The sequence below is a fragment of the Dipteris shenzhenensis genome, chromosome 6 (assembly GCF_047967505.1).
Source record: "Dipteris shenzhenensis isolate YYH24624 ecotype China chromosome 6, Dip_SZ_1.0, whole genome shotgun sequence".
Classification (NCBI taxonomy): domain Eukaryota; kingdom Viridiplantae; phylum Streptophyta; class Polypodiopsida; order Gleicheniales; family Dipteridaceae; genus Dipteris; species Dipteris shenzhenensis.
Window position 1 is genome coordinate 53,973,114 of NC_141601.1, and position 22,452 is coordinate 53,995,565.

At 44.2% G+C, this 22,452-nt stretch overlaps 1 protein-coding gene across 1 annotated transcript; it reads right to left on the reverse strand.

Annotated features, from left to right (window-relative positions):
• Positions 1-1,283: 1,283 nt before the first annotated feature.
• On the reverse strand, positions 1,284-17,470 carry LOC147901351 (uncharacterized). The gene is made up of 10 exons (XM_087376084.1): positions 16,101-17,470; positions 14,220-14,353; positions 12,424-12,518; positions 11,720-11,952; positions 3,572-4,600; positions 3,291-3,451; positions 2,786-2,862; positions 2,368-2,515; positions 2,127-2,279; positions 1,284-1,813 (listed from the first exon to the last, which is right to left on the reverse strand). The coding sequence occupies exons 1-10, from the start codon at positions 16,315-16,317 to the stop codon at positions 1,604-1,606; spliced, it is 2,457 nt and encodes an 818-aa protein (XP_087232210.1). The 5' UTR covers positions 16,318-17,470; the 3' UTR covers positions 1,284-1,603.
• Between the last annotated feature and the right edge of the window lie 4,982 nt (positions 17,471-22,452).

Sequence of the window (22,452 nt, forward strand, 5' to 3'; positions counted from 1 at the left end):
AAATTGACCTTTACCTGTCTGAAGCTTTGGTTCCATGTCGAGTGGCTCTATGCTTTTTTTCAGAGGACGAGGAAGGGAGGGGGGGGCAGCATGGGGGAAGTCACCCACATGGTGCTTGCTAGTTTATTCATAGTAGTTCTACCCTTGAGCAGGTGAATTGAATGTCGTCATGAGCCAAGCCAGACACCAATTTATTTGTACCTATCAGTGTCATTCACAGGTGCAGACCGCTGTCTTTAAAATTTATGTTGAAAATTCCCCTACATCCTGAAAATGCAAGCAAAAAGGCCACGAGTGCATTGTAACCAGATGCATGCCCTATCATAAGCAAGCACTCACTGGGTGTGGTGTAATCATCTGTCTATGCACCCATGCATTTGGCATTTTGAGTGTTCATCGTTTGGGTATTTAAGATAACAGTATTGTAAAATGAGTATTGGTCAAGACTGTAGGTCTCTATGTGATGCCATCCTACTGCTTGCAGGCAGGTGCCCCATGTAGTCAGGCACATACCCGTAAAAACTACAGCAAGCCTGAGAATTAGTAGTACCATAGCTGCTTTGGTGCAACACTAAATGTTCTTGGAAAACCCATCCTGCAAAGCATTTCTGTGAGGAGTTTCATGGGATTAAAGAATGCAGTAAGGATGAACAGTGAAGTGCAAAATTGTGTATGCAATTATGGGAAGATGGAAATTTGAAATGGCACATTTCGAAGACGACTCACAAAATTGAACCATGCAGCCAGCCTTCTCTTTTTAGAAACGAATAAGCTACTTCAAAGGGTACAAGCAATTTACGCAAATGATTTGGTTCGCATACTTTGCACTTGTCATTGCTTTTTCCGTTCACTATCCATGGCAATACACTGACATTGCATGATTAAACCATGCCTTTCTTAGCTTAGGGCCTGAATGACTAACGGAATAGATGATGACTAACCATTGGAAATGCACCATGTATTTTCTGAGCATGAGGGTATGCCACAGAAGGACAATGGAGAAATAAGTTGAAAAAGAAATCCATGGAGCAAATGACTCTTGAACATTTATTCACAGAAAGAGTAGCAGATAACTTAGTGCTTTTGCATTCTTAGATGCTTCTTCCTTCTAGTTGCTTGCACAATGGGAGGAAATCAATTAATTAGGGTTGGCTGCCAGAGTCAACCATACCTTGACAGAAAGCTTTTAGGATTGGCTTGACCAAGAGGAATGGATACAGGAAGAATGACTTATCCAAGCAAGATCATCACCACTAGAAGTATGGTACGTAATCGGGAGTCTGAATACAACTTGTCTAAAGATGATAAATGCAATTTGTTAATTGGAGCAAAGGATTGCGCACAGTTCCAGCGTTCATAATATGCACTCTAATTTGAATGATATTACACATTGAGATTCTACTTAAAGCATTATGAGTAAAAATCATGCATTCTGTGCCCTCTGTAAGGGAACCCTCTCAAATTTGCTACATTTCTCATTCCACTCCCAGACTGCTGAGAGCACAACTGGATGATTACATTAGGGTGCCCACCTCTATTCAAGCAATCAGGCAGAGTAATCTTTTGCTTATCTGGATTTTTAAATATCTGGTTCCTTGAGGTTCTATAGCATGTCTTCGTAGTTTAGCTTTGTCTTCCCTCTGTTCTTGTTTCCTTGTCGACTTTGATTCTTCTGAGAAAGAGCACTCTGAAGGGAAGGGGCTAGGGAAGAGGCAAAATTAGAGCTTTTTGCTGTTGCAATTGAGGACACATCCATTGATTGTCGTGGGATCTCATCCATATCCTTATTTTCACCTTCTAAAATGTGTAAGACCTGTCTCAGTAAAGTTTACAGGTATTAGCACTATCAAATTGATAGAATTCAAGCATTAGAAAGAATACCAACTGTATATGAATCCTAGCACATTTGATAAACAAGAAACCATCATCACACACTGCTTAGTTTGTGTACAGATATCAAATGAGTAAATAGAGGTAGCAATCCAATCAAATTGCAAACATTGTCGCTCTTTTATGTGAGAGCTTGAGAATGTGAGAGCTTGAGACATATCATATATTAGAGTTTTACAATACATGTGGTGAGGCTGCCACGTTTGAAATCCTGAAATGTGTAATAATCAGAATACCTGGCTCATTCGTGGGCGTGCTGAAGGGTCCTTCTTTATGCAATGGTATGCAGCACGCATCATTGAACGCATCTGACTCACATTATAGGACCCCTCAAGGCGAGGGTCTATCAATTCTAGGATCATTCCATCATTGACTAGTCTTGGTCGTGCCTGTGAGTGTACAGAAAGATCCTTTCAGCCACAGACATGCACTTGTCTCTCAAAAGCTTCAAGTGCACACCTCTACATCAGAACTTACAAATTCTGTTAAACTTTGCTGACCCTGTGCCCGCAGGAGGTCAATCGCCTTACGTCCACTTATGAGCTCCAAGAGCACAACACCAAAGGCATAAACATCTGATTTCCAAGAGACTTGGCCGCTCTCAGCATACTCTGGAGCTAAATACCTTGAATATCAATAAAAGCAAGGGTATTACAAGGTAAACATTTTAACTCTTCTGGGTCACCTGGTGGTATAATTATGGCATGTCAATAATATTTGCATGTAATCTATATGTATCTGAACCTCAAGCGCCATTTGTGATCATGATTCAGAAGGAGGAAGCAAAAAAACGCTTCAATTTGTTAAAAATGGCAAGAAAAGATTCTAGATCTAAAAACAAGTCCTCTATCTGAAAACCCTGTTGATGATTTTTCTAAGCAGAGATGCCAATTACCCAAAAGCGCCAATTATGCGAGTTTCAATGGCCTGCTCCCCTTCTGGATGTGATCTTGCAAGGCCAAAATCCCCAACCTGGAATATACCATGACACCCACATTGCATTCCATGGAATGCATTATCTAGAATAATCAGGCCAGGTGTGCAGAAGTATTTACAAATCTGACGAATGAATAAAAGTATACCAGCAATCCATCCAGTCCACAAAACTTTGGCAGTAAAGTAATGCCATTCCAGAAGATAATCAGACAACGGTTGAAAGAGAAATGTCCTGTCACGTGAATGGACTGCTGAACACCAGAAAAGACTGCGCCTAACATTTCCAAAAGGGTTCTTCATACCATAGTTCATGCTTGGTTTCTTGTAACTTTCTAGGACACAAACATTGAACATTCAAAGTATATTTTGATAGAAAATACAGCTAGAATATCCGCACTTAGATGAATTGTTGAAGCAGATACAGTCCTGTGATTTCAATCGATTGGACAGGGGTCAGTCCACACCATGGGTTCAAATTCATGAGTTAAAAGAATGTTGTTTGGGCGCACATCCCGATGGACAATGCACCCTACACGACATTCCTCATGCAAGTACCGCAATGCTCTTGCAGCTCCTACAGCTATCTTCTTCCGGGCGGCCCATTCCAAACGTGTAGGACTTTTCTCTGCTTTAAACAAACAATATAAAAGTTAAGTTATCAAATTGGTCACATGGAAGCAGCAGAAAATGTGTGTTGACACATGTTTCCCAAAGTAAAACAGTTCTGAAAGCAGAAAGTACTTACTTGATAGATGCCAATCAAGCGATCTATTGCAGACATATTCATAGACCAGCATCCGATGGCCATTTTCATCACAGCATCCGAGAAGCATAACAAGATTACGGTGCTGTGCACAACTTAAAACCTCCACTTCGGAGCGAAACTCCTTGTACCCTTGTGTGCTTGCAAGCTTATGCTGTTTCACTGCGATAGCTTGCCCTTTTATTGAGCCTCTATAAACAAACCCAAATCCACCTTCTGCCAGGAAGTTAGCTTGAGAGAAATTCTCAGTTGCAGCTTCAAGCTCAGCATAAGTAAACCTTCTTGGTATGTTACCGAATTTGGGAGACTGTTGCTTACAAATGGAACAAAGGAGAGACCTTCCTTGTGAAAAATTCAAATTCATTGAGGGGATACTCCAATTCGTGAAAGTAATTGGCTTTGGTAAAGGCCAAGGAGCTAGATGCTGAAGTGGAGCTTCATTTAGTTTCTGATCATGAACTTTCTGTGGGTCTGTCTGCTGTTGATTCTCATGGCTTTCAGCCAGGGACATAGACCTCCCCCCAGTTTGCATTGCTTCTGCTGCATTCTTCTTATAATGCTTTGCTGACCTAGTGGACTCACCAATAGAATTTAGAACGTCCAAGGGCACATTCAAATTATTTCTAGTCTTTTCCTGTTTTTTTGAATATTGACTACCGAGCTCTCCTCGGTTGTGTACACCAAATACTTCAAATCTTCTTCTTTCATGTTCTACACGTGTAGGAGTTGCATTTCTGATCAAAGAATGTGTATCGCGACTCTGGAAAGATGAATCACTTGCAGATCTTGATATAGGATTATTTACAGTTGAATTGGATTCAGGAGAAGATGTTTCTGGCACAGAGAAACTGCTTGCCCCAAGAGAAGAGCTAGAATCTTGGAATCCACCCGTTCTATCCAAGCCTGACAATTCAGAAGACGAGAGGAGCCTTCGAAAAATTTGTTGGGTCAAGTAAATTTCTGTGTCAGCAGCTGACTGCTGATCTTCAATCAAACCATCAACATTGGAAACTGCAAGCAATCCAAAAACGAAAAACTTTTGTTGACATAACTGTAATTTATTTAATGAAGAGTTTGGGTGTTACATTAAAGACAATCTGACAGGCAGGAAGACGCTTTTGGAGATGGAAACATACTTCATTTTTTGTAACAAGGGAGATAATGGTTTTATAGGGCAGAAAAGTGCTTTTCTAGAACCACGTTTTACATTAAACTTCTGGTCTTTGTGAGAGTCCCATAGATCCTGATGGGTCTCCAGTTGAAATCGAATGTATAATCATCTCTCTCTCTCTCTCTCTCCCCCCCCGTCCGTACCTCTCCCACCCGTACAGCCCCGTCTGTACCTCTCCGTTCGTACTTCTCCGTTTGTTACAGCCCATCACTCATCAGCAGCCCATCAGCAGCAAACACACTAACCCTAACCCCGAGTTGGGCCAAACCCCCAACCCAAACCAGAGGATAGGTTCAGCTAGGGGGTTCAACAGAAAGCCAATTATGGACTGGCCTACCCTCTCCTCCAAGTGCCCCTTAGCTCCTTCAACCTCCGTTAGGAGTCGGTACTCTACAGTTGCAGCCATGGCACCCTCTCCTTATGCACGGAATTACCAACAAGAAGGCTCAAAACGACCCATCCTTGGGCAACAGGATCAGATTTTTTATCTGCAGCAGGCAGTGAGAGAGCTACGATTGGAACTGGCAGAAGTAAAGGCTCGACTTCACATTCTGGAAGGGCTTGGTAAGCAGGCACTAATTGATGAGGCTGTAAAATCTTGTAAGGATTCCCCCCCTACCCCATAGCTAGTCTCTAGAGTCAAAGATCTTGTTCACATTGAAGTACAAACTGCTAAGAAGGAAGTGATTGTGGAAGTGGACACCAAAGCAAGTAAGTCTGATATTCAAGCAGAGATCAAAGAACATGAAGCTAGAAGTGATAATACGCTGAAGATTAGAATAGGGGAACTCCCAGATGATTGGTACAAAGAGAAGGACACATATAGTGAAATATTGACAAGCACATCTCTATTGGCATGAGCCTGTTCGAGGCTATGTATGGATGCACAGTGGGTATGCCATCTTTAGTTGCAGACATGGCTGTGAAAAATCAGCAAGCAAAAAATGACTTGGAGAGTATGGATGCCCTTCTGCAATTGGCTAAAAAGAATATGCCCAAGCCAAGTCAAAAAGATCAAGCTTCTTCGACAATCTTAGAAGCTGAAGGGTAACAAAGTATGGATAGCAGAGGAGATTACACAGGCTCAACTCAAGAATAAGGCAACTGAATAATAGCTAAAGTCAAGGCTGCCAGAAAGGATGGAAAATGGGCAGTTTACCGTGAAGGCGTAGCCCTAATCAGAGAGTTTAAATCAAAACCAAAAGACTCTCAGTCTTATATTGATGTATGGCTATTTACTCTTTCAAACTATTATGTAGGCACTCTAAAATAATGAGGGTTGCTTTTTGCACCTTGGGAGATGCCATGTGCCCTCCCTAAAGCAAATGTACTAGAGGGTTTCTTGCTGTGCCATAGACCTTTTGGTCTCCAGTGGACGTTAATAGACTTCCGAAGACTCTAATAAAATTTCTTTCTTTCTTTCTCTCTCTCGTAGCCTCTCCGCCCCCCCTCCCGTAGCCTCTCCGCCCCGCTCCCCCTCTCGCAGCCTCTCTGTCCCCCCTCCCGTAGCCGCTCCGCTCTGCCCCCCCCCTCTCGTAGCCTCTGCGCCAACCCCCCTCCCGTAGCCTCTCCGCCCCGCTCCCCCTCTCGCAGCCTCTCTGTCCCCCCTCCCGTAGCCTCTCCGCTCTGCCCCCCCCCCTCCCCAAGCCTCTGCACCCCCCCCCCCCTCCCGTAGCCTCTCCGCCCCGCTCCCCCTCTTGCAACCTCTCCGTCCCCCCTCCCGTAGCCTCTCCACTCTGCCCCCCCCTCCTGTAGCCTCTGCGCCACCCCCCCCTCCCGTAGCCTCTCCGTCCCGCTCCCCCTCTCGTAGCCTCTCTGTCCCCCCTCCCGTAGCCTCTCCGCTCTGCCCCCCCCCCCCCCGCCTGCCTCCAGCTCCCCCGCCGCCTGCCTCCAGCTCCCCTCCGCTATCTCCTCCCTGCTCCTGCCTCCAGCTCCCCCCCGCCGCCTGCCTCCAGCCTTTCCAGCTCCCCCCCGCTGCCTGCCTCCAGCCCCCCCGCTGCCTGTCTCCTTCCCTCCCGTTGCTGCCTGCCTCCAGCCTACTCTCGCTTGCACTTGGCCTGCTGCCCCGTGGTCTGAGGGCCCTTGTCAGCTGCAAGCCTTGGCTTGCCACTGGCCCTGCGCAGGCCTGCGCACCCCTACAACAATGCTGAACAAGATCTGCCTCTGCAGGAAATCGTGCACCTAAACAAGTCCTACAATGACCCACAAACCCAAACAGTCTCTGAAGCCAATTGTGGGAGACATCACAAAGCGCATCTCCAGGAGTGGATTAGCAATTGACACCCAACCAGTCCTGAAAACATCGGGTGCAATGGGCACCAATGCAGTTCTTTCTTCCGCAGCCATCATCTCTACTCCGACCATTGCCTCCCCCACCAATGTACCAAATACCCCCGTTACCACTGCCCTCAGCCTGCCCCCCTCCTCACCCCCCACACAGCTCCCTTTTGTCTCCACCACTCTTATGTCCGATGAGCGGGTGACGGGCTTGGCACCAACTGGACCCCAGAGATCACGAGCACTATCGGACTCAAACAAGGATGTCCCTTGTCACCGACTCTATTTGGCCTCTACATTGACGAGCTCGAGACCACCATCAGGACACTCGGAGGTGCAGGCTGCTCTCTTGCGGAGGTTGTCATCCAGATTCTCCTATACGCAGACGATGTAGTACTACTATCCTCTTCTGCTACTGGTCTTCAGCGACACCTGGATGGACTTCAGGTCTTCTGTGATACACATGACTTGAAGGTCAACCTTGGGAAAACCAAGGTGATGATCTTCAACACTTTCAGACGCGCTATGCACCGAGAGCAGTTCCTCTTCGCCGGCGACCCTGTTGAGATAGTTGACTCTTACACATACTTGGGCGTTGTCTTCTCAGGCCCGATCTTCATGATGTGCCCGGCCATGCAGGCCAGGATCAGTCGGGGCTACGTCGCTCTTGCCAGGCTGGAGTGACAGTGCTACCACTCCCACTTCCAGGACCTGCGGACCAAGTCTCCTTTTTTATTCTTTGGTCCGCCCAGCAGGCATGTACGGTAGCCCGTGGTGGGGAGCCGACCTTTCAGACACAGAGTGGGCTCGAGTCGAGTACCTACAGATACTGATGTTTGCTCGGATGATCCGCAGCAAACCATCGGTACCACACCAGATCATTCTAGCAGAGTTCGGTGCCTTACCCCCACAGCTCGATGCGGCTTTCTAGGCTGTCACTTATCTACACAGAGTCAGGGATTTCAGCTCCTCCTCCGACGGTCGCCTTCGCCTCCCTTGGCTAGCCCTATCCTCCTCTATGGCCTTATCCGTTGATGGGGACCAGCAATGTTGGTACAGTCGTCTTTCCAATTGGTTCACCCGACTGGGTCTCGACTTAGACCGGTTGCCTCCTTTTCAGTACAGCCTCGACGCTCCACCATCTCCCCTCTCCCCCACTGACCAGGAGGTCAACCGGCTCATTCGAGCGGATCTGCTCCAGCTCCACACCTGGCGGACATGGTTTCTTCACCCCGAGCTTCCTGTGACGCTCGACTTCTACCGCCGACACTACCTCCAAATCTCACAGGAGGGCTTCATCACACCTCCGGGTTACACACAGCTTCATCTACCACATGCGCTCTGGATCTCCCTCGGTCAGTTTAGGGTTTCGTCACACTGATTACGGATCGAGAGCGGACGCGCAGAGGGTATCCCACGAGAGGGCCGCCTTTGCCCACTTTGCGACTTGCAGGAGATCGAGTCGGAGGAGCACTTTGCTTTCAGATGTCCTATCTATTATGCCATTCGTACCACTGCCTCTTCCGCGACGGATTCGGCTCCCTCCCACACATGCTGCAGTTCTCGGATCAGCGATGCCTAGCCGCTTTCTTACATGAGATGACTCGCCACCGAGATACCTCTCTCCGAACACGGCGACACGCGCAGCACACACAGCGTGAGGACACCCAGCGGCCCATCACTGATTTCTTCTAGTCACATGATACCTCTCCTCAGTCTAGCCGACGACGCGGACGTGAGCGGGAGCCAGAGCCACGACAGCTACGCCAACGGACAGACTCACACATCCGGGTCCATGACATCTCGTCTTTGCTCTCTGCCCGCCTCACCGGGGTTACCGTTGCCCTCATCCATAGGGCCACCCGCCACCCCCGACGACCGAGCTCGACTAGGCCGCGTGACGTCAGAAGCCAATCATCTATCGCAGGGTTTTTTCCGGCCTCCCATTTGACGGTCCCTCTATGATTGGTCTCGTGGATCACAACATGACTAGGGGATTATCCATGCTAATGCTCATTGTATCAGTTATCTTTAGTCTCATAGACCTTCACGGTCTCCCGAAGACTTTAATAAACTTTCTTTCTTTTCTTTCTTTCTCTCTCTCATCCCGTAGCTGTCCATTGGGTTAATTTCATGTTTGTAGACCTGCATCTTCTGAGTCAATAATTCCTTGATCTCACATGCATCCTCTGGTATAGTGGCAGCTGTTCTACCCCATAATTCCATCCATTTCATACCATCTTGGTGCCATCCCATGGTTTGTGTAGCTTCCAATACCTTTTGTATGTGTGTGCACGCGCGGCGGGGCGGGGGGGGAGGAGAGAGAGAGAGAGAGAGAGAGAGAGAGAGAGAGAGAGAGAGAGAGATGGTTTGTGTAGCTTCCAATGCCTTGTGTGTGTGTGTGTGTGTGCGCACGCGCAAATACTTGGGGGAAAACATTTCAATGTTTAAAAGGCATCTAATATGCAGCTTTGGCTGCCCCACAGAACAAAGGACAAAACAAAAGTAAAGGGAAGTGAAACTCTTCATTCTCATCCTCACAGAAGGCTGATGCAGAAAGAGAGGCCTTGAAGGCGGGAGGTACATGCAACCATTTTGGCCAGAAGTTTCACTACTAGAGAAAGTGCCCTGAGAGAAATCAAGGCCAAAGTACTGGTTCCTTGGGAGCAGCAATCACCCTTGCCTTTGTTCATTTGCAGGTCATGTAATCTTCATCTTCTTCACGAGGAGAGGAGTTTCCCTCAAAGTTAGTGAGACTAGGGAGTGGATCCTTGATAGCGATGCCTCTCTGCACATGACTCCGTTCCCAATAGAGTTCTAGAACTTTCAATTGAATTAGGAAACATGTCTCTCGGTGATAGTTCCACAATTCTGGTTTGTGGTGAGGGAGGCTCAAGATCATTCTAGACGGCAGAGGCCTCCAAGGTATTGTTTGTACCATCAATAGCCTTTCACTTGTTAGGACATGAGCTGTGCAAGGCTCGAAAATGGATACAGTAGTTCGATGAGCATTCCGTGGCCATTCGATATATGTCATAGGATAGATGGTTGGAGTAGGAGGGTGGATCATGGTGTTACAAACTCTCCGCCGTTCCATCTTTCCAGGAAACCGAAACGGCGTTTCTTGAAAGAAACGCCGTTTCGTAGTACCTGTTTGTAAAAAAATTAATTACTTAATTAATTAATTGGGGGTTTGTTTGAGTGGCTTTGCGTAAAGGGGGGGGGGGTTGTTTTGTTGGGTGTGGTTGGCTCTCTTTTGATTAAATTGTTTTTTGCCCTCTTTTGATTAAAACATTTTTTGCCGATTCGTCGCCTCATGTCGTCGTTTCTGCCGCCTCCAGTGCTGCTGCTCTCCAGCCTCTCCATCTTTGATTCCTGGGCCTTGGCACCCGCAACCTGCTCTCCTCTCCATCCCTCCATTCAGCAGGTTGCTCTCCACCCTACAGGCTGCAGCCTGCTCTCCATCCTCTCCATCCTGCAGGCTAGCAATTGCTCTCCATCCTCAGCCTACTCTCCATCCCTCCACTACCTCTCCTCTCTTACCTCTCCATCCTCCTTCTACCTCTCATCCTCCTCCTACCTCTCATCCTCCTCCTCCTTCTCCTTCTACCTCTCCATCCTCTTTCACCTCCCCATCCTCCTTCTACCTCTCCATCCTTTCTCACCTCTCCATCCTCCCTCTCAAACTTCGGATTGTGATAACTATAAACTTGTTAGAACTTGGAACTTAGAACTTAGTTCATGACACATGTTGATTGTTGAAGCATCATTCATGGATAATAGATGATACGAGATAGATCAATCATCATAGGAATTTAGAATCATAGAAGCATGCATGATGCTTCAAGTATAGATAATTATATTATGTATGATTTGCACTCTATTGATAATTATATTATGTATAAAAAATAAATTTTTATACATAAATTGTATCATATTGCCGTTTCTTCCGTTTCCGTTTCGGCGGGTGCCGGAAACTCTGTTTCTTCCGTTTCTTCCGTTTCCGTTTCGGCTGGCAACTATGAGAGGAATGCAGTAGCAAATGAAAGAAGTTGTCCCATTGTGGAAAGGAGACGGAGGCAAGTAGTCATAGCACCTGCAACCTATCAGAATCTATAGCAGATGAAAGAAGTCATCTATTGTGGGAATGGATTTTTGGAAACTTAGGCTACAATGTGTTTGGTTGCCTCCATTGCCAGTTTATTCATATCCCTTTTCACAACTGTTTGTTGACTTTAAGCTTGCTCTCTAGAGGAAGGGGAGTGCGAACTTTTAACATCCAGCTGTTCTTTAAAAACCTCTTTTATACAGTCTCCGCTCTCTTCCAATATTCTCTAGCAAGTATTGGATCCCAAGCTTGACATTCTGACAGTAATTGAAGACCAGCTTGCATGGCACCACAAATGTGCAAGGCAGAGTGCCACTATAGTCTAAGCACTAGCAAAGATCGATCATCTGACAACAGACCTAGGCAAACTTCTATCCTCCAATCCACCTGATGACTACAAGTGAATAGGAAACGTAAACTAGTGTTGAGTAAAAGGTGAACACAATAAAGATTCAGTGATAAATGGGAGTCACATGCCATCAGATTTTCTTTGTCTATACATTTAACAGTGTCTGCCTCCTGACAATCACAGCTTTTTAATGTTTCATTTACTTCACGAAGGATTGTTTCGAACCTTGTAATCCAGAATATTCGCGAGAGCTACTGAAACAGTGGGGTTCAAGCTCCTGTGTTGTTGATGTAGCATCTGCTCCTAGACTCTCATCAGAAACATATCCTCCTCTGCTCAGCTGCTTCTCACCTTCACATATTATGTCTGCTTCATAGTGATTTTTCATCTGATATATTCTACACGACAAGTTTTCCTGGATGAAATTCCGATCTTTTGGTTTCTTCAGCTTCAAATTCCTGTTCAGAATCAGTGATAAACTTTTTAAAATTGGCTAAAGCAGTTCTGCAACAAATCATTAAAAGTCCCTCCCGGATATCTGATGCCATGAGAAAGCTAATTTAAATGACTGGCCAAGGGACATCAACAATTGATCCATCATGCATGCATAGACTCTTGCACTTTTGAAGGGGAGTACCAAGGACATTGCCTCAACCCTGCATTGTTTTACTCAGATACAAGATGATCATTTTGCACATTGTGAGCAGAAGTTGGGCGGGGGGCGTGGGGGGGAAGAAAGAAAGAAATATTAGCGTCTGCAGAAGGCCTCATGGGAGAGAGAAAGAAAGAAAGAAAGTCTATTAACGTCCACTGGAGACCAAAAGGTCTATGGGACAGCAAGAAACCCTCTAGTACATCTGTTTTAGGGAGGGCACGTGGCAGCTCCCAAGGAGAGAGAGAGAGAGAGAGAGAGAGAGAGAGAGAGACACCTGTCAAACGTAAGTAGGGTAGCATGCAAAGCAGTTGCCTCATCTACGATGATAGATTTGAGAGCTCCTACTTTAAATCGTATCTGAAGCATTACCTGCATAAAATGAAACTGGTCACTTATTGCAATTGCAATCCACTGAACTTTAACACAGAAGGAAGGTTTGTCCAAACAGCTAGATAAAGAATGCTCTTAAAACAATCCAAAGTGGATGAGCACCTTCTTTTCCAAGAGATAAGAAAGGCAGCCGATAACACAGAATGCTACCCAAACTGGGTGAGGACCTTCTCTCCAGTCAAAAAGTGGATCTCAACTCAATAGTTTGAATTCATGACAGAAACTCAGTACGAAGACTTTGTATAAATGGATGCTCAAGTATGCGTGGGTGTGTGGATTTGTATGTGTGAGAGCATATTTTTATACTATGGTCTACACCCACTGTTGGGCGCTGATGACGTCAGTGGGGATGTCATAGTAGCTAGTCCTTGCTATGCATGATGGAGTTTATGGTTTTCAAGCTTGTGAGTGACTATCATGAGATTGAAACTGCACTATGTTGTGTTTTTAGAGGATGAGTTTGGGAATGTTCCTGGATTCATCTAGGTATATGCTTATGCCGTATTAGCAGACGTGCAAATTTCACCTTGTGAAGTTTTTGTCCAAGTTGCGGCCTGCTGGTATTGTGATAATTCTTTCTATCTTAAATGGTGCGTTGCCCTATGAGCTAGATTTAGATTTAGATGCTCGTTGGGGAGAGACTAAAATGAAAATGTTTAGACTTCACAAGCAGTTGTAGCTTGAATGAAGAGATTTTGGACTACCTTTTGATTAGCCTTCTCCTTTAGTGCTAGCCTTCATCATGGCTGAGTCTGCCCTTCACCTCCGGAGTGCCGACAAAAACTCAGTACGAAGACTTTGTATAAATGGATGCTCAAGTATGTGTGGGTGTGTGGATTTGTATGTGTGAGAGCATATTTTTATACTAAGATCTACACCCACTGTTGGGCGCTGATTACGTCAGTGGGGATGTCATAGTAGCTAGTCCCTGCTATGCATGATGGAGTTTATGGTTTTCAACCTTGTGAGTGACTATCATGAGATTGAAACTGCACTATGTTGTGTTTTTAGAGGATGAGTTTGGGAATGTTCCTGGATTCATCTAGGTATATGCTTCTGCCGTATTAGCGGACATGCAAATTTCACCTTGTGAAGTTTTCGTCCAAGTTGCGGCCTGCTGGTATTGTGATAATTCTTTCTATCTTAAATGGTGCGTTGCCCTATCAGCTAGATTTAGATTTAGATGCTCGTTGGGAAGAGACTAAAATGAAAATGTTTAGACTTCACAAGCAGTTGTAGCTTGAATGAAGAGATTTTGGACTACCTTTTGATTAGCCTTCTCCTTTAGTGCTAGCCTTCATCATGGCTGAGTCTGCCCTTCACCTCCGGAGTGCCGACAGAAACTCAGTACGAAGACTTTGTATAAATGGATGCTCAAGTATGTGTGGGTGTGTGGATTTGTATGTGTGAGAGCATATTTTTATACTATGGTCTACACCCACTGTTGGGCGCTGATGACGTCAATGGGGATGTCATAGTAGCTAGTCCCTGCTATGCATGATGGAGTTTATGGTTTTCAAGCTTGTGAGTGACTATCATGAGATTGAAGCTGCACTATGTTGTGTTTTTAGAGGATGAGTTTGGGAATGTTCCTGGATTCATCTAGGTATATGAATTCATGGCGTGGCCCCTGTGATTTGGTAATAGAAACAACACAAAGAGAGTCAGAGAGAGAAATACCCCTTTCTTACTGCAGTTGACCTGAAGAGAGCTAGTGCTTTTCTCAAATTCAGTTTTCTTCATGATGACTCCATCAGGCAATATTTTCTCATTCGTTTCATTGATGACAACTGAGTCGTTCTTAGCAAACCCCACTGCAACACCATAGCCAAACAGCAATTCATAGACTGATAGTAAGATAATTTGTTTAAACTCCTCATCAACAGCATTTATTCATACTTGAAAGGTCAATGCAAGGGCAGCCAGAAACCATATGCCTAATCCAATATTGTACTGCTTATTAACTCATGCCAACAAAACGAGAAAATCAAATGTGTGCATTCTTTCGTTGAATGGAAAATAACATGCAAACCTTTTAAACAAGGCTTACGTCTTCATGGGAAAATTCTGTACATCACAAATCACAACATTTCATGATGCGTTCTTATCTGAAGTTCCCATTTCAAAACAACAGTACTACATTCTTGTTACAAGCATAAGTGTCAGCTACTAAAGATGTCACCTAACAAGCTTGCCCCCTAGAAATGCCCCTAGGCTTCCCTGTTCAGAATTGGATATTGGCAGCCCTTAGTTACCAAGGATCGAGCATACACAACACTCTCTGAAAGCTCTATGATGCATGGTCATATGGCTGAGTAAGGATCAGGTTCTCAAGCTCACCTCTCTGTATTGCATAAAAATGACACAATCTTGGAGATTGTAAGGTGCTTACCTTGAGGCCTGCCTTTTACTAATGGTGATCACACCACTGGCACTCTTAGAGATCTCACATCCATTTGGACAAAGAGATCTCATCCATACCATAGGCTGACATTTTAGAACCATTATCAGGGAGACCTCAAGAGTGATCCATGACAAAGTGAGCACATTTCGTGAGTGGATATTTTATATTTCTTCTTTAAAATACCCATTTTAAAACAACAATTACATTACAAGCATCAGTGTCAGCTACTAAAGATGTCACCTAACAAGCTTCCCCCCTAGAAACCCCCCTAGGTTTCCTCTGTTCCGAATTGGAAATTGACAGGCCTTTGTTACCAAGGATGTAACATAATTGCCCTACTCACACAACAATCTCTGAAAGCTCTATGACACACGGTCATATGGCTGAGTAAGGATCAGGTTTCTCAGGATCAGCTCTCTTTCTTTCTTTCTTTCTCTGAATTGCATTCCCATGACACAGTCTGGGAGATTTGGACAAACATATCACATACTTTGACATTTTAGAACCATTATGAGGGCGACCTCGAGAGTGATCCATGACAAAGTGGGCACCTTTCTTGAGTGGATATTTTATATCTCCACTAGAAAATAAGGCATGACCTGGCAGCATTCCTAGGGTGGCTGTTGGCAGTTATTCGCTACCTTTCTTAGTATTATTTGGAATTCGCAATAACCATAGGCTTTGACCATCATGGCCAAGTTTTGTGCAACGATGCCTCCATTTAATAAAAGGACCTTTTGCAAGGGAAAAAAAACAACAGGATTTTTTCTTAAAAGATGGGATATATTGCTGATATTTGCAAAGCAAGTCCCAACCAGCTGTGTCTTGGGCCAATGATTGTTGCACACTTAATCTCACCTCCAACTCTTTGACTTGTCACTTCTCAACAATAATTAGCACCAATCACAAAGAACTGCGGCTTGCTTTGCAGACGTCTGATAATACCGAGCCCTGATTATTAAAGCATTGCCTCTCATGGACATGCTGAGACTGGACACCAGAATATACGTTATCATAGAATCCACCGTCACCTTAGATGTTTACCTCAGATATTTGCACTGCCCTGTCCTTTGAGGATGGAAACATATAGGACCGATTGCTATAAACCAACTCCAAAACCCTATTTTCTGACATCTGAAAAGCAATAAACTTCTTACATCTTTGCTTCATTGGGGACCAGCTGCTGTCGTCAAGAACTCCAAGCAGTACCAGCAAATCTCCTGTTTTGACATGATTATCAAGAGCCCATTCTGCTGCACTCAAGGACCGCGCTTTTGACAAATCCATGACCACCACAACCACGTTCTGCATAGGTTTGTTGACTTCTTGTAAATCCAGGGTGGGTGTCTCCAATTCAGCCCCATCACTGTCCATAAGTGTATCTGCTAGATCGGTTTCTTTCAAAGCAAAGTAACAGCCTTATGAGAACCAAGTATGCCCTTTCAGCTCGAGAAGAGTCGCAACTCCTGAGATGAATGAGGCTATCTCCTATTCTTATCCCTCAAGCATTGCCGTCGGGGGTTTTCTCACTCAGACAAAAATAGTCTGCCTCTGCTTTCTGCCTGGTCGTGCGAAGATCTGGAGCTAGCATCCAACAACTAGCAAAAAAAAATACGAGCTGAGGACCGCCATTCGTGCTCTTGGGTCTTCCTTGCCATAGGGTGTTCGTGTTGTCCAGCGCTCCAGCGAAGCTGCTATTTCATATTTTTTAAAATTCAAAGGACGCTTACAAGTGCTAACTTGTATGGCAAGAAGTTGAGAAGCTTTTCAGTCGGGTAATATCTGCTTGCGCAAGGGTCGCATCCATTTCCTGTTTACTTGACACCAGATTTCGAAACATGGTGTTCCGTGTTCGGAGGTAAACCCAATACATCAGAAAGGCATCTGTGTAAATCATAGAAACTGTATCGATTGTGGAATCAGTACTACACATTGGCGAAAGAGAAGCATGCGTGCAGTAGACCCAGTTTGTCTCGATAGAAAAATATTCACGCCAGATTCTTTCTTCAGAGGAAGGGAGCTCCGCGATGCAAACTCATCAGCCAGAGCTGTATATTCTCCGGACAGGAGGTCTGAGATTCATGGGTGGGAGCAAGGAAGGAGCAACACGGCATGCAAAGAGGTGGCTCTCCAGCTTGCAAGGTGTCTGAAGGGCGGCCGGCAAGAGAGAGACGATGCCCAAGCGCGGGCGGTAGTTCCGCGACTAGTTTTCGCTGGGGGGGGGGGTCCGGAATGCATCCCATGATTCCTCGCATTGTCTTTTGCGCGACAGAGGGGAAGAGGGGCCTATGGAAGAGCTCGAGAATTCGCCAGACGTGCCAAGAAGATGCAAACGACGATTGCAGCCACAAACTTTGACGATTCACACCACCATGAACGCCGCACCAGACCAAAATGTGGCGTGCAAAGCTCGCCATCCAACGGGCTCGCCATCTCGATTTCTCCGTTGAAGTCGCTCCCCACCACTGCCATGTCTGTTTCTCCTCATCTCTTTCGTAAGGATCTGGCTGCAGAGACATCAACCTTCCGGAATTCATCCCAACCTCTTCGTCTCCTCCGCTTCCCAAATCGAACGCAGGAAGACGAGCGTGATGGATATGGCCTGCATGGATTCAGAGAATATTCACGCCACGGAATCTCCCTCAAGATTCTTGAATATCCTCGGATCATAACTAACTATGATTAGACCTTTGGTCACATGGAGACACACCCGTTTTAGCACTTCGTGTTTTTTGTTTGCAGGTCTTAGTAAGGAAAGAGAAAATTATTTTTGGGGGCTTTTTTCTTTGAGTTCCCTTTTGCGGGATAACTTGCATGTGCATCGTTCCACATGTCGCCTGATCCGCCTCTCACTTGTGCATGCATGTGAGACATTATCGGCAACAAAACCCCCACTAGTGCTCCGTATCTGAGAGAGCATCCAAAAAAACTACAGGGCAAGCCAATTAAACCTGGTTCAATCTTTTTTTTTTCTGTTTTTGGTCCCACCTTTCTAATTGAAGCTACCTCCTATACAATGCACTGCTCACAAGTACTTGAACTCGCTTGTTTTACTTCGTCCAATCAGGCCAGATGAAGTCGAACACACCACACACACAATAAAAAGATCACACCTCAAACCACCAAGTCGGGTCACTCAGTGACATAAATCTTAGGTGTGATGTGGTTATACATCGGGAGATCAGAGGTTTTTTTTTACTTCGTAACATATTTTTCTATAGGCCAATCAGGCCCACACATATGAACATCCTCCCATCCCAACTTCACAACCTTGGTTTAGCGTCAGTGAAAATATCTTACCTCTTAGGTTGTTCCTTCACTCTGTTTGCCACCACCTCTAGTCATGCAAAGCAAAATGCTGTTCACCCTCTTGACTGAGCCATGTGTCCTCTACTATGCAATATTAAGTCGCAAAGGTTCAAGACTGCTCTTGTAACATGTGAATGAGCTCTAAATACACGAGAGATGAGGCTTTCTAAATTTGCCACTAAGTGAGCGTGCCTTGTAGAAGCCATTGGCACTAATGCATAATAACATAGCAGGCTACATGACATAGACACTACCACTTGCATATTTTCTTATCTTCATAGATGCCTATACACCCGAGGTGTTCGTTTCTTTCATCAAGACACAATCGAAAGTACTCCAAATTTTCCAAGAGTTCAAGGCAATTGGAAAAGCTCAAAGTGGTTATCAAATCAAATGCCTTAGATCTAACAACGAAGGGGCACATGCCTCAAACACCTTCACAAAGCCTCTCATAGGAGTAGGTGGAAAATCCTTATGAAATTTTGATTGCTTAAGAAAACAAGAGAATGGTGTTGTGGAATGAAACAATTGCACCATTGTGTAGTGTCTAAGGACTATCTTCCAAACTAAGGATGTGCTAAATTTTTTCTCAACAGAAGTAGTATGCACTACATTGGATACATAGACTAGACACACGCCTAATTTTGAGCATCTCATAGCTTTTGGATCAACTACTTACACCCATGTCACATGCATCAAACAATAAAGGGGGTAAGTTTGATGTTAGAAGCAAGAAGTGCATCGTGGTTGGATATGCAAAAGAGCAAAAGGCATAAATGTCTAGAATCCAACAACCCACAAAATGATTGCTTCCAAAGATATGGTTATTGATGAGAAGGTAACATACGCGACATGCCATTATGGTGTCAAGAGCTATAAAAATTTTCATATTGGCATTCAGTTGAAGAAAATGTCAAAATTACAAAGTTGTAGGTATCTAGAAAATGTAGATTAGAGGGTTGTGCCAAACCACATCCACCCTCATGTGTCAACTTAAACACAAAATGTAAAACTCAAATTGGTTGCCATGGGATGTAATACAATATTTTTTAGTCCACAACATAAGATAGCTAGTAAGATCGTTGAAAGAATGATAAAGAGGAAACATATGACCAAATCAAAAATAGCATGAAAGGAAATATTGTAGCATTAGAGAAGGAATAAATATAGCTATATATGAAAATCACTAGATCCTAAGGGAAATAACTCCAAAAATATCATGAAAGATAATATTGTAACACTATAGAAGGAATAAATCTAGTTATATGGGTCCTAAGGGCAATAATTCCAAAAACGGTCGAATCATTTCACAATGCGACAATGGAACATTTAAAAGAATACAAGGTTGAATCTATCAACTTACATTGGATATCATCTTTTTTCAACACATAAAAATGAAAGAATGATGAAGAGGAAACATATGACCAAATCAAAAATAGCATGAAAGGAAATACTGTAGCATTAGAGAAGGAATAAAATATAGCTATATATGAAAATCACTAGATCCTAAGGGAAATAACTCCAAAAATATCATGAAAGATAATATTGTAACACTAGAGAAGGAATAAATATAGTTATATGGGTCCTAAGGGCAATAATTCGTTCACAATGTGACAATGGAACATTTAAAATAATACAAGGTTGACTCCATCAACTTACATTGGATATCATCTTTTTTCAACACATAAAAATATAATTACATATTTTTTCCCAATCATGAAAAGTATTCAGAATGAATAAGATGGGCAATAACTACTCATAGGCAAACATGAAGATAGCTGAGTGAATCATAATGACAAAAAATTTTCACAATGAATTATATTTTTCTAAGAGTCAAGGATAAACAAACACATAGTGCATTTCTTCAACATTACAGAATAAGATTGCTTAAATAGCTCTAATTTAATATTTGTGCATGCACAATTATTGAATACTATTGTACTCCAATTCAATGCTAAAGTATTCCATGTTTATTCTAAGTAACAGCTCTAAAAATATAGTTGTGCACATGCAAGATGTGTGTGTGTTGTGTGTATGCGTGTGTGAATGCACGTGTTCGTTCACATGTTGTTAGTCCCCTTGGAGCCACAAGCCGCAATAGTTAACCCCACATATATACACATACATAGAGAGGCTAAACGTGGGAAGGAAAAGAGAAGGATGTGAGATCGTTGAAACAAGGGAGAAGGGGATGGAGCATGATGGCAAAGTGAAGGAAGAGAGAGGGTATGAGGGAATGGTGGAGAGCTCATGGTGGAGAGAAAGGTGGGGGCTTCTATTAACACATAAATGATACAAGAGAGGCTTATGGCAAAGGAAGTGGGGTCTAGATGTTGATCGTTGAGCTGATTGCTCAGGTTTCAATTAAGATTGAAGTTCCTCTATGTCCATCTATTTGGGAAAATAAATTGAGGGATTTTTGGAGGTGGATGGAGTGAGGTGTGGGGAAGGGATGTGAGGTTGATGTCGCAGAGATCAAATTCAATGTCGAAGTTTAGGTAAGTGTCCATGGAAAAAATATATTTGAAAAGGTTGTCAACTGAGTCAAACGAGAACCTGAGGACATCTGAGGGATGATTTTAAAATTCCATGGAGGCTTCGAAATGGCTCTTATAGTTCTCAAATAGTCTAGACAAATTTTGGCAAACTTGTGCACTAAGTTATCCATAATTCCTTGGGTCGTTGAGTAACTATGATGGTGAATTAGCACAATCTCTATGATGCTAAGTTATTTTGTAATTCTATGGGGTGCTGCAATAGTAACACTGTGCACGCTGAGTTAGCTGTATTTTAGTGCCTCCTCTGTCTACATGTTTTGGGCCTCATTTGAAGATGTTTTAGTTCCCCAAGTATGAAAGTCCCTTGAATGACTTAAATTTATGAATTTCAAGTTGACTCACTGAATCTAGTGGCTGGGTCTAAGGTTTAACCTACGATTGATCATGACTTTATGCAATGTAGACCTAGGGGCTGAGTTGGGCTTAACTCAACATGGTGATGATTCTCTAGTTCCCTATTGACCTAATTTGTGTAAATAAAAAATGTGACCAAGGTATGATATGCATTATGACTAAATAAGACCCTATGAGGGTCTAATACATGTACTCAGTTATCGATATGATTGACCTAATGACCTTTTGATTCACCTACATTTAAAAAATGATGAATGCATGTGAGTGTTATGAATCCATTAGCCCTAAGATTAAGCAAATGTTCAAGATTGTCAAAATGCTACATACTTTGTCGACAGCCAGGAAGAGTGTGAATTGAGTGTGTCCGTTAGTCAGGCTATCAACAAACGGTCGTGGATTATTGGGAAGAGGTGCCATTGAGTCGATGATGATGACCTTAGTTAATGTAGGATTCTTCTCCAGAAGTAATAGTGTTTCCTTGAGATGTATTGGCCCATCCAACTCTGTAGGTTCTTGTGATGCTGCTCCATTTTTTGGAGTAGGTCTTGTGTAACTATTGTCTTGGGTGTGGACGGAATGCTACCTTGAAGCCTTATCTTTTGGAGTCCTTGTAAGGTAGTCCATTTTGAGACTGATTGAGTGGAATCTTGTGGAACCAATGATGGCTAGGTTGGGGCTGACTACACAATAGGTTCTTGTAGCACTACTCCACTTTTAGCATAGGTTTCTTGTGTGTCTATTATACTGGTGCCTGTGGTACTAGTGTTGTTGGGCCATTTGCATTTCTAGGCCTTAATTCTCATTGCCATCATCGTAGAGGCACATGGACATCCTTGGAGTAGGTAGGGGACAGTTGTGTATCATGTGGGTGAAGCTTTGGTACCTAGAGTTTTGAGTTGCCCTTAGAGTTTGGAAGGATATGCTATGAGATAGACATGTGTTTAATGTGTTAGAGTTAGCTCAAATGTCCACCTCTCATGTAACCCACCAATATTCTGTGTACCCAATGTTGTAAGGCCCCCATATGAGGAGAAGCCATGATGGGTATCAGATATTGGGAGGGATCCCCAGTTTAGACACTGGAAGGGGTCTTAGAGTAGACCAGATGGTTATGAGACGGCTTAGGAGCCAAGAGTAGATACCCGTCTGCACAAAGGGGGGGTTCGGGGGGGCGATAGCCCCCCCGATAGCAGGGGGTCCGGGGGGCGCAGGCCCCCGGTGGGGGTCTGGGGGCAAAGCCCCCAGCGGCAGCCCCAGGCCCGACGGTATGACCTATGCGCGATCCTTC